The 16,024-nt window shown below is 48.3% G+C and overlaps 1 protein-coding gene across 1 annotated transcript in view; it reads left to right on the plus strand.

The window, feature by feature from the left end:
* drap1 (DR1-associated protein 1 (negative cofactor 2 alpha)) overlaps positions 1–9,237 on the plus strand; it is a 12,949-nt gene extending 3,712 nt beyond the window's left edge. Inside the window, exons 3-6 of the mRNA XM_043682646.1 lie at positions 701–820; positions 3,838–3,940; positions 4,268–4,347; positions 8,241–9,237. Of these exons, the coding sequence (XP_043538581.1) occupies positions 701–820; positions 3,838–3,940; positions 4,268–4,347; positions 8,241–8,376 (439 nt within the window). The 3' untranslated portion in view covers positions 8,377–9,237. The remainder of the gene's footprint in view (positions 1–700; positions 821–3,837; positions 3,941–4,267; positions 4,348–8,240) is intronic.
* The last annotated feature ends 6,787 nt before the right edge of the window (positions 9,238–16,024 follow it).

Here is a 16,024-nt window from a genome sequence, read left to right on the forward strand (position 1 = left end):
GGGGGACAGTGTAGAGGGAGTTTTACTCTGTATCTAACCCTGTGCTGTCCCTGTCCCTGGGAGTGTTTGATGTGGGACAGTGTAGAGGGAGCTTTACTCTGTATCTAACTCTGTGCTGTCCCTGTCCTGGGAGTGTTTGATGGGGGACAGTGTAGAGTGAGCTTTACTCTGTATCTAACCCCGTGCTGTCCCTGTCCTTGGGAGTGTTTGATGGGGGACAGTGTAGAGGGAGCTTTACTCTGTATCTAACCCCGTGCTGTCCCTGTCCTGGGAGGGTTTGATGGGGGACAGTGTAGAGGGAGCTTTACTCTGTATCTAACCCTGTGCTGTCCCTGTCCCTGGGGGTGCTTGATGGGGGGACAGTGTAGAGGGAGCTTTACTCTGTATCTAACCCCGTGCTGTCCCTGTCCTGGGGAGTGTTTGATGGGGGACAGTGTAGAGAGAGCTTTACTCTGTATCTAACCCCGTGCTGTCCCAGTCCTGGGGGGTGATTGATGGAGGACAGTGTAGAGGGAGCTTTACTCTGTATCTAACCCCATGCTGTCCCTGTCATGGGGGGTGATTGATGGGGGTTTACTTTGTGACGGAGCTTTACTCTGTTATTAACAGTGCTGTTCCTTCCCCTGTGGGTGGTTGATGGGATAATGCAGTGAAGACACAGCAGAGCTTTAAACTGACTTTCTGATATGTTTGTCTCCAGGAAGCAGTGCATTGAGTTGGAGCAGCAGTTTGATTTCTTGAAGGATCTGGTAGCCTCTGTGCCAGACATGCAGGGCGATAATGAGGACAACCACATGGAAGGTGACAAGACCCCGCGGAGGTAGGTACCGAGACATGAACGACCAGTCATCAACCAGAAAGCCCCAGGCTCTCCTCTGGATTGGGTAACGCCCCCCAGAACACACCCACTGCAATGACCCACATTCCATCGCTGGCTGGGCCCAGCACTTATTGCCCATCCCTAATTGCCCCTGGTGAAGGTGGTGTGTGGAGCTGTCACCTTGAAGCGCTGCAGTCCACATGTCGCAGAGACACCCACACCGTGCCCCTTCGGGAGGGAGTTCCGGGATTCCGACCTGAAGGATCGGCGCTAGATGTCCCGGTCAAGATGGTGTTCTCAAATACCTGCTGCCCCATCTAGATGGTAGAGGTTGAGAGGTTGGAAGGTGCGGTCTGAGGAACCTTGGTGAATTTCTGCAGATAGTGTACACTGCTGCACTGTCGGTGGTGGAGGGAGTGGATGTGGTGCCAATCCAATGGGCTGCTTTGTCCTGGCCGGTGTCCTCCACCTGCCACTGCTCCTTATCTGTCTACATCCTCCACACATCATGTTCACAATACACTTCCCTTCTATCTTTGCGTTATCTACAATTTCGAATTAAAAGCTGTGTAATGGCAACTGTCCTCATCTGGTTTACTGATGTTCTTTAGGGGACAGGAAGGTGCTGTCCTTGCCCAGTCCATGTTGCTCATAATCCCCAAACTAAACTAGTCCCTCACCTGCCTGCTCCCGACCCATATCCCTCCAAAATCTTTTTTAAATTCATGTACTTGTCCAACTGTCTTTTAAACACTTTACCCACATCCACAACTCCTTCCGGAAGTTCATCCCACACACTCACCACTCTCTGTAAGAAAATTGACCGTTGTGCCTTCCTTTTTACATCTTTCTCCTCTCGCCTTGAAAATATGCCCTGTAGTCATGAAATCCCCCAGAAAAGACACTTGTCGTTCAACTTATCTGTATCCCTCAAGATTTTATAAACCTCGATAAGGTCACCTCTCAGTGAAAAAAGTCCCAGCCTATTCAGCCTCTCCTCATAACTCAACCCCTCCATTCCCGGCAACATCCTGGTAAATCTCTTCTGAAACCCTCTCCAGTTTAATAATATCCTTCCTATAACAGGGCGACCAGAACTGGACTCGGAACTCCTGAAGAGGCCTCACCAACGTCCTGTACAACCTCAACATATTGTCCCAACTCCTGTACTCAAAAGGTCTGAGCAATGAAGGCAAGTGTACTAAACGCCTTCTTAACCACCCTCTCTATATGTGATGGAAACTTTGAAGAATTATGTACCTAAGCCCCGAGGTCTCTCTGTTCTACAACACTACCCAAGGCCCTAGTTTAATTATACAAGTCCTGCCCTTGTGTGTTTTACCAAAATGCAATATCTCACATTTATCCAAATGAAACTGCTAGTCTTCAGCTTATTGACCCAAATTGATCAAATTCTCTTTGTAATCTTAGATAACCTTCTACACTCTGCCACAAATTTTGGTATCATCCCCAAACTTAGTCACCATGCCTTCTATATTCTCATCTAAATCGTTTATATAAACGACAAACAGTGGGCCCAGCTCCGATCCGTGTGGAACACCACTGGTTACAGACCTCCAGTCTGAAAAGCGAACCTGCACTATGCCTCTCTGTCTCTATACGTGAACTCCGGGCCTCCAGCAATGTGGCCGACTCTCAACTGCTCTCTGAAATGGTCTAGCAAGCATGCTCGGTTCACTAGCAATTGAGACGGGCAATGAATGCTCGCCTAGTCAGAAACACTCTCAATGCTGGCACAGATACGAGAGAGACGTTGGGGCCTCAGCAGTGGTCACATCCTTGAGCATCAGTGGGCGATGGTTTGATTCTCTCTTATGGACCAGACCGAACCCCCCTCAAAAATATATCAAGGAGATTGCCTAGACACTAACTTTTATCTTATTTAAGGTAAGGTGCAGTGTTCCAGATTAAATTGATCAAACTACTAAGCTTTAAAAGCAAAGTAGATTGTGTTCCTGTACCACTGTTAAAATACCAAAAATGACTGGCATAACTTTATTAATAGTCTTATTACTACTCATTATTACTTTTACTACTCTTTATCACTACTCGTCAACTATTCCCATACAGCGTCATCCCATAAACACACCCTTGGCAAAGGCAAATTCAGCGAAAACAGATTTCCCTCCCCACCTAGCTCGCAGTTAGAGAGAGTGGAGTTGTGACCAGGATAAGATCATGTTAAATGGGTGAGCGAGCTCAAAGGGCTGAATTGCCTACTCCTGCTCCTAGTTCCGGTGCTCCTCCAGTCCCAGAGAAGGAACACTGACAGAAGGAATCTGGCAGCAGAGAGAGAGCTGTATCTAGCAGCATCAACTCCCAAAGAAAGCCAGCTTCACCAACTGAAAGCCAAACTAAACCCCTGGGCTGTGGGAGCCTGACTCCATCCACTCTTTAATTAAAAAAAAACCAAAGCTATCCACTGAGCAGACAGCTAGTGACCAAGTTTGCAAAAGCCATCTTCAAGAGAACAGAACAGGACCAATCCCTCATGAAGGCACAGATTGTCACATCTCTCTTGTTGGAGACTGTCAAAACTGATTTGCCATGGGCACTGGGTGAAGTTTGAGCTCTTAATATATACACACAGACACACGTAGACAGAGGGATAGACACGCATGTGCACACACCCACATGTGCACATTCAGACAGGCACGCACGTGCACACAGGTGGACACACACTCAGGCAGGGACACATGCGCACACACATATGGGGGTGCGCACACAGACAAGGACACATGGACATATAGAGACAGGGACATGCATGCACGTGCATGCACACACAGACGGGGACACATAGGCAGGGACACAGACTGGGATGGACGTACACACAGACGGGCACACACAGACTAGGACATACACACATGGGGGTGACATACAGGACACACAGAGACATACGTGCACGCGTGTGCACGCGCACACAAACGGTCAGATGCGTGCACATGGACAGACACTTTTTAGTGGTTGATTGCGCCCACATTTCTGTCTTTGCTCAGGGGGAGGAAGCCCGGATCCGGACGGAGGAACACAAATGGAGGAGCGGGGCCGGGGCCTAAAGCCAAGGACAGGAAGCAGTCCAGCACGGAATCAGAGCAGGAGGTGAGTGTCAGGGGCAGGGCGGAGGGGGGTGTCAGGCGTTTGCACCCCCCCCCCCCCCCCCCCCACCCAAGGTCTGACCCTGCTGTGATGGGCCATGCCCCCGTGTGCCCAGAAACTCCAGCTGCGGTCGCCCTGTGCCCAGAAAAGCTACAGTGCTAATTCCCCACCGCCCGTGCCTCAGCGCACTATCCCAAACCCCACTCCGTGCGGAGGGGGTAACCGCGGCGACTGGGCTTTCCGTTCCCTGCGTCCGTGTGCTGTCTCCTTTGTCGAGAGAGCCCTCCTCCTCACAACCTCGTGTAATCCACTCCTGCTTCTCACCTACAGGAAGAGTCGGAGGACAGCGAGACGGACGAAGAGGAGGCATCCCGGTCCAGCGCAGATAAGCCCGGATGCCAGGTCCAGAGGTGAGGCACTCCCCGGGAGGAGGGACAGAGAGACATGGGTGGGTGGGATTGTCGGCATGGACTCGGGTAGAGGGCAAAGGCATGGCAGCAGCTCGGTTCAGCAGGAAGAGCAGAGCATTAATTAAGTAGAGAGAGAGACTGCAGAAGACTGGCACAGAGGCATCCTGGTGCATGAATCACAAAAGGGTTAGTATGCCAATGCAGCAAGTCTTTAGAGAGGCAGAAGGGGGATAGTGACCTTTATTGCGAAGGGAAGGAATTAATAGGTGGGAGTGGGGAGGGGTGATCTTTCTCTCGGTTTACAAAATTGTGAAGGGCACAGATAAGGTCAACAGCCAAAGGTCGTTTCCCTTTGGAGAGGGGGGGAGAGAGGAGAGAGAGTTTGGAATGAGAGAGGAAAGATTTAAAAAGGACACGAGGGGTAACGTTTTCACGTGGGCGAGGCGGTTCGCGTGTGGAATCAACTTCCTGATGAAGTGGCGCATGCAGGTGCAGCTACAATGTTGAGAGGATGTTTGGAGAGTTACATGAATAGGAGAGGTCTTGAGGGATGCAGGCCAAACACAGGCAACTGGGGCCAGTTTGGTTTACTTTGGGAAACTTATGGACGAGTTGGACCGAAGGGTCTGTTTCTGTGCTTATACGACGCTACGAAAATTTGGAAGCCTCGCTACAAGTTTAGCGTTTTAAGTGCCGTGTGCGGCTCTGGTCTCCTGACTGCAGGAGGGGGTGTGCTGGCATTAGAAGCAGGGCAGAAAACATTCACATGGCTGATTCCTGCTTGGAGGGTTTTGCCTTATGAAGCACGCTGGCACCTGGGCTCCCGGGAGCGTATATGATCGAGAGGTTACTTGTGAAGATTCTGAGGGGCCCTGACAGGGCTGGGGCTACCCTTCCTTGGCGGGAATCTTCGTTCAGAGTGGAGGTGTCTCGCGTTTGAGGTGATGAGGGACGACTTTTCAGCCTCAGCGAGTCGTTTTGTGTGTGTGGCGTTCAGAGAGCAGAAGAGCAGAAGTAGCCGGGCCAATCAGCATGTTCAAGGCCAGGCAGACTTTTGATTGTCTCGGGTAACGTGGGAGGTGTCGCAGAGAGGAACTTGGGAGTTGGAACCACTGTCAGCTCAGCCACGGCCTTCCTCTGTGCTTTGATTCCCGCACCGATAAGCAGCAGTCTCCTGTCGATGCTGAGGGAGTGCTCCACCATTGGACGATGCTATCTGCTCAATGAGACACTGCCACTTGAGGCGGGTGTAATCTCTCTCCATGTTTCATGCAGGCCAGCGGAGACTTCTCCAGTGCCCTGGGCTCCTGATTTCGGCAATGGCAGGTTTGAGTTCTAAGGAGAGGCTGAGGCTTTTATTTTTAAACTGGAGCATCGAAGGTTGAGGGGCAACCTAATAGAGGTTTATTAGATGATGAGGATGCATGGATAGGGTGAACAGCAGGTGTCTTTTCCCTAGGGTGGGCGATTTTGAGACAAGGGGGCGTATTTTTTAAGGTAAAGGGTGAAAGACTTTAAAAAGATATGAGGGGCAACTTTTTTTTAACACAGTGGAATGAACTTCCAGAGGAAGTGGCGGATGTTACAATGTTTAAAAGACATTGGGATAAGCAAATGAATAGGAAAGATTTGGAAGGATATGGGCCAGGAGCAGGCAGTGGGACTAGTTTAGTTTGGGATTATGGTCGGCATGGACTGGTTGGACGAAGGGTCTGTTTCACTGCTGTGAGACTCCATTCAGGCTAGGACTCGACTCTGGAGGGTCACCAGACAGATCACTGGTATGACGGGATTGTCCATGAGGAAAGGTTGAGGAGACCAGGCCTGTGTTTCGGAGACTGAGAGGTGGTCTGACTGAAACGTGCGAATCTGGTACAGGCCCAGGTCAGGGGGCAATGCAGGAAGGAGAAAACCCTCCCCTCCTCCATCTCCTGCCTTTAGCTGGGGAATGGGCCGAGACCCAGCTGGGGGAGTCTGTGGGGAGGGGCAGAGACACAGGCTCAGGAGAAGGGGTTGGCCATTTTGAGGCCGAGATAAGGAGGAGTTTCGTCAACCAGAGGAAGAGATGGAGAGGTTTTGAGATATTAAAGATATCGCGGGATGGTGCGGGGAAATGGTGCTGAGGTCGAAGGTCAGCCATGAGGGACAACAGCAGTTAGGTCAGAGGGGCTGAGTGGCCTACTCCTCCTTATGACCTACGTTCCTGTGATCGAGGTCTTTATTGTCACATGTACCAAGGCACGGTGGAAAGTTTTGCACGCTGTACAGACAGATCGTACCACACAAAGTGGGTCAGGGTAGCAGAACAGTCTGCAGAATACAGTGTTACAGCCACACAGAGAGAGAGAGAGACAGAGAGAAAGAAAGATCAGAGCTACCATTTGAGTGATATTCAGAAGTCTGAATACAGCCAGTCTGCAGAATACAGTGTTAGTGTTACAGCCACACAGAGAGAGACAGAGAGAAAGAAAGAAAGAAAGATCAGAGCTACCATTTGAGTGATATTCAGAAGTCTGAATACAGCAGGGAAGAAGCTGTTCTTGAATCTATTTGGTGTATTCAAACTTTTATATCTTCTGCCCGACGGACCAGGGTGCAAGAGAGTGTAACTGTGGCGGGAGGGGTCGTTGATGATGTCGAGGTAGCGGGAAGTGTAGGTGGAGTCAGTGGATGAGAGGTTGGTTTATGTGATGGACTGGGCTGTGTTCACAGCGCCCTGTCGTTTCTCACGGTCCTGGGCACGGCAGTTACCGTACCAGGCTGTGGTGCACCCGGATAGAACGCTTTCTTTGGCGCGTCTGCAAGCGATCTTTTAAGGTTGCGAAGGGAGTCTGCACAAGATGGATGCTTTCTCGCAGACGAGGCTGGAACTTGGGGGCAGCCGATGGAGGGCGAGCCGCTGCTTGATCCGATTGGCAATCCAGCAAGAATGTCTTCACCCAGAGAGTAGGGAGTGTGTGCCACCCCTTCACACTGGGAGTAAACGAGGGGAGTAATATGGGGGGGGGGGCGGGGGGGGGAGCTGTGAACCCTGTTAGGTTGGCTCAAATTGAGAGGGTTGGATTATGAGGAGAGATAGAGTAGACTGAGGCTACCACTCATTGGAAGTTAGAAGAATGAGGAGGGGGGGTGATCTTATACAAATATCATTACCGGGGGAGTGGATAAGATAGAAGCAGGGAGGTTGTTTCCATTGGTGGGTGAAACTAGAACTAGGGGACATCGCCTCAAAATAAGAGGGGAGCAAGATGAACCTGAGTAGGGGCGTACGATTTTTTTTGCCAAGATTTGTACTCTAATTGTAAGTTTAATCGCTGAGGAGGGACTTATTCACTCTAAAGGTTGTGATTCTGTGCAAATCCCTGCCCAATGAAGCAGTTGAGGTTACCTCGCTGACTGCTTTTAAGGCAAAGATAGCTTTCTGAACAGCGAAAGGGTTAAGGATTTGGGCGGGCGGGCAGGTAAGTGGAGCTGGAAAGATCAGCCGCGATCTTACTGAATGGCGGGGCAGGCTGGAGGGGCCGAATGGCCGTCTCCACTTCCTAGGAAGGCTGGCCGGACCCCCAAGGCGACTGCTGCTCTCTCCTCGCTGACGCTGTCAGACAGCCCCGTCGATTTTCCAGCAGTTTCCGCCTTCGTTTCTGACTTGCTCCTGCTTCCCGTTTCGTGAGGACCCACGAGGGAGGGAGGACCGGGGAGACTGGGTAAGGCGGAGGATTGGGAGGGGTTCGGTTCCTGTGGAGCAGCAGAGCCAGCGCCGGGCAGATGGGCTGAACGGCCTGTTTCCGGGGCGTTCAGTTGGCGTGACGTTGTCAACTCGCGGTGGGTTGGGGGGGGGAGGCCCTGAGGCTGCGAAAGGTGTAAACCCCAGGCCCTGTCTCGTTTTCCCGCAGCCCCCGGTCAGTCTTCAGCAGTCCGCTGCCAGCCTTGCCCGTGCCGACCTGCTCGCCGGCGCTGGGCAACCTGCCGATGCCCGCGGCCACCCCGATGTGTCAAGATGGCGGAGAGGATGATGACTATGACTCCTAGCTTCGCGTCTCGCTACCGGCTGGTGGTAGAAGAGGATAAAAATGGGGGTTTTATTCAGTTTGTGGGCGCGTGTGTTTATGTATATGTGTGTGTGTGTGTGTGTGTGCGCGTGCATGTGTGCGTGTGCTGTTTACTTTCAAGATTTATTTTTTCATATCCGGGGGCAGAGTATCGTGAGGGGGGTGGGTGGGAATGGGGATGGTGGGTTGGCTTTGATTGGGGGGGGGGGGTTACAGTCATCCAGGAGTTTCGTTTTTTTTCCCCCTTTTCTCTCGCCTCGTTTTATTTACTGCGCCCAGGTCGCAGCTCTTAAACCGTTTTATCCCCCTCGCTTTGTCTCTCGTGTGCATGGAGTATCTGCCCCACCACCTCGCCCTCGCTCCCCCTCCCCAAAATAAAAACCTCCCAGTCCTCTGCGGTCCCGACCTTCAAATTTAAAAAGAAATTGCATGAGCAGAAGGAAAGATAGAAAGAGCTGGAAGAGTGTTTTGGCATTATTTTTACGGTTTAATTTTAGTAAAACGCGAAATAAAAAGTTGGGAGAAAGAAAAGACTTTTTTTTTAAAAAAGAGAGGGACGATCCATGCTCTCACCTGACCAGAATTTTTGGGTTTCTCACCAACAGAGGTAACCTCACTTGCGCGGGGTGGGTTGTGTTGTTGAAATCTGTGCGAATCCTAATCTGTGGCTGTTCCACCTGTCTGTTCCTTGGTTTGTCGTGGCTCCCCTCTGCTCTTGCAGTCAGTGAGATGCGTTAGTGTTTTTTTTTGAGAGGGAGGTGGGGTGTGCGGGCGAATGTTCGCGGGGTGGTGGTGGCTGAAATTGTCCATCTGGCTCTAAATAAAGGCATTTTTAAGGGGACGTGGAGAGTTCCTTTAGTCTCCTGGCCGTTCCTGCGTCGGGATTGCTCGAGTATTGCCAGGCAAAGGCACCCATCTCTCCCCTCTAACACTGGCCCAGACAATTCTCATGGCGACATTTTATCAAGCGCGCAAGAAGAGTGCTGATCGGCTGGCAAGTGGACTTCGGTGACCAGAGGGCACGCACCAGTTAAGTGACGACTGACAGTTAAGTGCCAAGCTTTGAGACCAAAAGAAGGACGAGTGTTTGTAGGCCATTCAGCCCGTAGAGTCCGACCCCACCGTTGAAAGAGATCACAGTGGATCTGATAATCCTTAACTGCACTTCCCTGCCTTTTCCCATTACACTTGATTTCCACACTGATTACAAATGTCTGTCTCAACCTTCAATATAGTCAATGCCCCAGCCTCGCCAGCTCTCTGCAGTAAGGTAGTCCCCCGATCTGTTCTCCTCAGGGACAGGACATTTTTGCACATTTGTTATTGTATGCAGTAGCGAAGCTATTCAGCAGAGAAACAGACTCTTTGGGCCAACTTGTCTATACCAACCAGATATCCTAAGTTAATCCAGTCCCGTTTGCCAGCACTTGGCCCATATCCCTCTAAACCCCTCCTATTCATGTCCTCATCCAGATGCCTTTTAAATGTTGTCATTGTACCAGCCTCTGCCACTTCCTCTGGTGGCTCATTCCCAGCATACACCACTCTCTGCATGTAAAAGTTGCCCCTTAGGTCTCCTTTAAGCTTTTCTCACTTTTGAACCGATGCCCTCCAGTTCTGGATTCATCTCCCCTCGAGAAAAGACCTTGGCTATTCACCCTATCCATGCCCCTCATGATTTTATAAACCTCTACAAGGTCACCCCTCAGCCTCCGACACTCCAGGGAGAACAGCCCCAGCCTGTTCCGCCTCTCCGTGTAGCTCAAAACCTCCAGCCCTGGCCACGTTCTTGTAAATCTTTTCTGAACCCTTTCAAGTTTCACAACATCCTTCCCAGCAGCAGGAAGACCAGAATTGAACGCAATATTCCAAAAGTGCAGCATGCGTGAATTCCTGATTTACATTGGGAGTGGGGGATGATTTAGCTGCAGCTATACGATAGGTTGATTCAGGTTCAGCTGTACGCCACCTGTCCCACCCTATGTCCAACATGGATCCCACAGTCATGATTAAACGAGAGATGTAGTTCATCCTGTCAGCGTTGTACCACACAGCAGGAAGCCGTCACAGAGTACAGAAACACAGCCTTTGGCCCAAACAGACCATGTCGACCATAATCCCAAACTAAACTAGACCCACTGGCCCATATCCCTCCAAACCCTTTCCTGTTCACTCCTGGAATGTCCCGCAGTTGAACAAGAGAAAGAAAAGGCATTAGAGAAGCAAGCCATTTGGCCCGACGTGTCCGTGGCGTGCATTTGCCTTAGAGAGATGTTTGGAATGTGTCGGTTTTCGGGGTGCGTATCCCCCCACAAAGGTGGGGGCAGCGTTCTGTGGGGCGGAAGTCCTTTCAGGTGACCGGGCAGATGTGACGCTCCGGCAGGGCGGACGTGTGGGGTGAAGATGGCGGCAGGGAGGAGCCTCAGGTCCAGGATGGTGCTCGGCAGCGTCACCATCCCCATGCCCCTCCTCTGGACGAGGATGGCCAGCGCCAGTCCTGCACGGCTTCGAGTTGGTGGATGTCAACTCCAAGAAGTGGGCAGTCGGTGAGTTTAACTGATGGAACGACGTCATCCATTTGACCAAATTCCTGGTTCTGTGGGAGCTTGATCACACACAGTCAGGCTGCTTCTATTGTTCTAAATCTGTTTTTTTTTTTAAAAAACACACACAGCTTTGTGAGTTGTTTATCTTTTCATAGACTGCTCAGAACCTGTGCCCCAATCTCTCTGTAAACGAAACCAGGCCAAAATCCACTTCTCCCCTTTAAAAAAAGTGCCAAAGATGGCTTAATTTTTAAAAACCCTTACTCTTATTCTATCTGAACTAAATACATATACATTACATTGACTCTAAGCATGCAAACATTTACTCCTGAAGTCTGTTTACTCCTGCCACTGAATGCTTCTATCTTTCTTCTTCAGAGTCATGGCAATGCGTTGAAAATTACGTCCTTTTGTCCTGCCACATGTAATTTTCAAATTGAATGGCTGCTGTAATAAACTCCATCTGAACAGTCTGGAATTTTTGTCCTTAGATTTCTCCAAGGGTTGTGATCAGTCTGTACAATTGTTTCAGACACATTTGCTGGCAATACAAGTTTTGAAATGTAACACCACCCTCCTCCTCAACTGTGGAATGTTTCTGTTGATGAATATTCAATTTTCTAGAAAAATACCCAATAGGCCTTTCTATTTTCTCCTTGTCATCCAACACCCACATCGCTCACATTGATAGCCACCTTGAATGGCTTTGTGTACTTAGGTGAGCCAGTGGTCAACAGCTTTCAGTCAAATGCCTTCTGACCTCCGTCCACTGAAATTTTCTGCACTTCAATGAATCAGTCAGTGGAGCAACCACACAGCTAGAATTCAGTACAAACTTGCAATAAAAGCACTCATTCCCAGGATTCTTTGTTGATGGTATGGGAAACTCCCCAATTAGCTTTGTTTTCACATCGCACGCAGCCATCTGTCCATGTCCAATGACATGGCCTAGAAACGTGACTTGGGCTTTTGCAAACTCACTCTTAGCCAGGTTTATCATCAAGCCTCTTCCCTGAAATTGGGTAGAACATTTCCAGCAGATGTTACAAACGTTCCTTCCACGTGTAACTAAAAATCACCAGGTCATGAATGTACACCACATGGTTAGGTAATCCGGAACAACTCTGTTGGTTAATCTTTGAAATGTACCTGGTGCATTTTTCATACCAAATGGCATGACTCTAAATCAGTGTCTCAAAAATCAAAATTGTCTTTGCTCTTTCAGATGAACTTACCTACCAGTATCCTCTAATTAAGACCAACTCAGAAATATAAGTTGCTAATCCCGTCGTCTTAATACAGTTTCCCAGATGTGGAATCAGATATGAATCGAACTTTGTAACTGGATTGACTTTACGATAGTTCGCGCATAATCATGGGGACCATCTGATGTTTGGAACAGTTACAATGGATGGGCTCCATTTGCTGTACTTCGATTTTGTTGTCTTTGAACACGCGTTCAAGCTTCTTTTGAACCTGTGCCAACTTTAGAGGGTTACGTCTATAAGGATGTTGCTTAATTGGAACAGCATTTCTTACATTTATGCCATGTGTAATTAGATTAGTGCTTGCCACCTTATTCTCACATATCTCTCCATATGATTGCCATAACTCTTTCAGTTAATTTCGACTTTCATCTGGAAGGAAATGCAACAGTTTATCCCAATTTTGAGAACTTCCTCATTGTCAGATTTAATTTGAGGAATGTCCAATTCAGAGTCCTCTGAACTTGGTTCTTCACCAAGTTTGTAACCAGCAACACATTCTCCATTTGCTTTCCTTCTCTACCAAAATGAATGAGAGGTGCTGCATTTTGGGAAAGCAAATCTTAGCAGGACTTATACACTTAATGGTAAGATCCTAGGGAGTGTTGCTGAACAAAGAGACCTTGGAGTGCAGGTTCATTGCTCATTGAAAGTGGAGTCGCAGGTAGATAGGAGAGTGAAGAAGGGGTTTGATATGCTTTCCTTTATTGGTCAGAGTATTGAGTACAGGAGTTGGGAGGTCATGTTACGACTGTATAAGACATTGGTTAGGCCACTTTTGGAATATTGCATGCAATTCTGGTCTCCTTCCTATCAGAAAAATGTTGTGAAATTGGAAAGAGTTCAGAAAAGATTTACAAGGATGTTGCCAGGGTTGGAGGATTTGAGCCATAAGGAGAGGTTGAATAGGCTGGGGCTGTTTTCCCTGGAGTATCGGAGGCTGAAGGGTCACCTTATAGAGGTTCATAAAATCATGAGGGGCATGGATAGGATAAATAGGCAAAGTCTCTTCCCTGGGGTCAGGGAGTCCAGAACTGGAAGGCATAGTTTAGGGTGAGAGGGGAAAAATATAAAAGGGACCTAAGGGGCAACTTTTTCCACACAGAGGGTGGTACGTATATGGGATGAGCTGTCTGGGGAAGTGGTGGAGGCTAATACAATTGCAACATTTAAAAGGCATCCAGATGGGTATATAAATAGGAAGGGTTTGGGGGGATATGGGCCGGGTGTTAGCAGGTGGGACTGGTCGGCATAGACAGGTAGGACTGAAGGGTCTGTTTCCATGCTGTGTACATCTCTATGACTCTGTGAAATTTCTTCCTGTCTATGTTCTTATCAAATAATTCTCCTCACTCAGTTTCCTTTCAATTTGATAAGGTCCAATAAACCTTGCTTTTAAAGATTCACCTACCATTGGAAATAACACTAACACTATAGTTCCACAAGCAAAATTGCAGATTTTTGATTTCTTGTCTATTCCCTGTTTCATCACATACAGTGCGACTTTCAAATGGTGTCTAGCCAACTTCTACGCTCTATCTTTCCCTAAAATTTGACACATCTGCCAACTGTATGGTCTCTGCACTCTGACTCGCCAATTTCTCCTTAATTAATTTCAGCGGTCTTTGTGTCCAAAAACTCTTTTAAATGGACTGAATTTGATAGATTAATTAGGTGCATCCCTAATTGCAAAAAATCCAAATGGAATTCCTTTATCCCAATCCTTCGGATAGTCTTGACTATAAGCCCTCAATATGGTATTTAAAGTTTGATGCCACTATTCTAACGCTCCGTGTGATTCTGGGTGGTATGCAGTGGATTTGAATTGTTTTATTTGTAAGCTATCCAGAACCACTTAAATAGCTTTGATGTAAAATTTGACCCTTGATCTGATTTGTATTTCTGTGGGTAGTCCATATCTCATTAAAAAAATTGACTAAGTCTTCTACAATCCTGTGATACTGCATAATAGAATGCACTCAGAAAGTCTAGTAGACATATCTATTATGGTCAATAAATACTGATTCCCACTTTTCTGTTTTAGGTAGGGATCCTACACAACCAATTAAGACTCAAATTGAGTAATGGCTATTAAAAGTGCTGGTTTTATTGCTGGCAACGATATCTCCTGTTCCACCTGGGCAGCTTACAGCCTGGAAATGTGTTGCTGGAAAAGCGCAGCAGGTCAGGCAGCATCTAGGGAACAGGAGAATCGAGAGGGGAAGTGAGGAAACTGGTGAAATCCGAGTTCATCCCTTGTGGTTGGAGGGTTCCTAGCCGGAAGATGAGGCGTTCTTCCTCCAACCATCGTTACAGCCTGGAGGATTCAACATTGACTTCTCCAATTTCAAATAACTTCCCTTCAATTCCCAGCTACCTACCAGATTTATTTCTCCCATTGACCAACCAGATCGTACCCTCTGCCTCTCCTCACCTATCCCCACTTCACCACCCTGCCCACACCAGATCCTTTATCTGAAGCTCCTCCTACACCCAGCCCCCACTCCTGAAGAAGGGTTTTACCCGAAACATTGACTATTCCACCTCCTGATGCTGCCTGGCTTGCTGTGTTCTTCCGGCCTCCTGCCTGTTTACTTTGGATTTGAGCTCTGCAGTTTATTATTTGTCTCTAATGAGGTTGTTCTCCGAGGAGAAAGTGAGGACTGCAGATGCTGGAGATCAGAGCTGAAAATGTGTTGCTGGAAAAGCGCAGCAGGTCAGGCAGCATCCTCCAACCCTGGCAACCCTTCCTGAAGAAGGGCTCATGCCCGAAACATCGATTCTCCTGCTCCTTGGATGCTGCCTGACCTGCTGCGCTTTTCCAGCAACACATTTTCCGCTCTAATGAGGTTGTCTCTAGTTACCTGACACATAATGATATGTATGGTAAAGTTTAACTACATCCTTATGCAGTCCAGGCCAATAAAAATGTTTTTGAGTTTGGCTTGAGTTTCTCTTGCACCTAAATGAACTCCTTTTGGTAATTCATAGGCTACCTGCAACAACTCCTTTCTACAGCCCACTGGTGATACAACTTGGTGAACTTCTGCCCCTTTCTCATCTGCCTGAATATGTGGTGGTCTCTCTTTCCTCTTCAAGGTGTCATTTTTAAGATAGTAACATCCTGGGAGACACCCCAATTCTTCTTCTGTTTACGCTTTTTGAGACAACTACTTCGGTTCTGAGGAAGGGTCATTGGACTCCAAAATATTAACTTTGTTTTCCCTTCACAGATGCTGCCAGATCTGCTGAGCTTTTCCAGCAACTTCTGATTTTATGTTTAGGGTTTTTCATTTTTCTGTTGTCGTTTTTTCTTAACTAAAAACATCCACTTGGTCCTCCATCTGTTATTTTTACTTGAACTTTTGATCAGTCTCTGACAAATGATCTTCAATTTCCTTCTCTTTATTCTTTGACTTCTCCTCCTGCTTCAACATGTGGTTTTTTGACTTTGTTATTACAGAGTCAGTAAAAATCCCGGGATATACTTCGTGGAACAAGTCAGTAGCCTGATTTCCCAATGGCGTTTTAACTATAGGAGGGAGTACTTCCATCTGGCAGTGTTTGATGGGGGGGACACTGTAGAGGAAGTTTTACTCTGTATCTAACCCCGTGCTGTCCCTGTCCTGGGGAGTGTTTGATGGGGGACAGTGTAGAGAGAGCTTTACTCTGTATCTAACCCCGTGCTGAACCTGTCCTGGGGAGTGTTTGATGGGGACAGTGTAGAGGGAGCTTCACTCTGTATCTAACCCCGTGCTGTCCCTGTTCTGGGGAGTGTTTGATGGTGTAGAGGCAGCTTTACTCTGTATCTAACCCC

This window comes from Chiloscyllium plagiosum, chromosome 45 (genome assembly GCF_004010195.1).
Source record: "Chiloscyllium plagiosum isolate BGI_BamShark_2017 chromosome 45, ASM401019v2, whole genome shotgun sequence".
Classification (NCBI taxonomy): Eukaryota; Metazoa; Chordata; class Chondrichthyes; order Orectolobiformes; family Hemiscylliidae; genus Chiloscyllium; species Chiloscyllium plagiosum.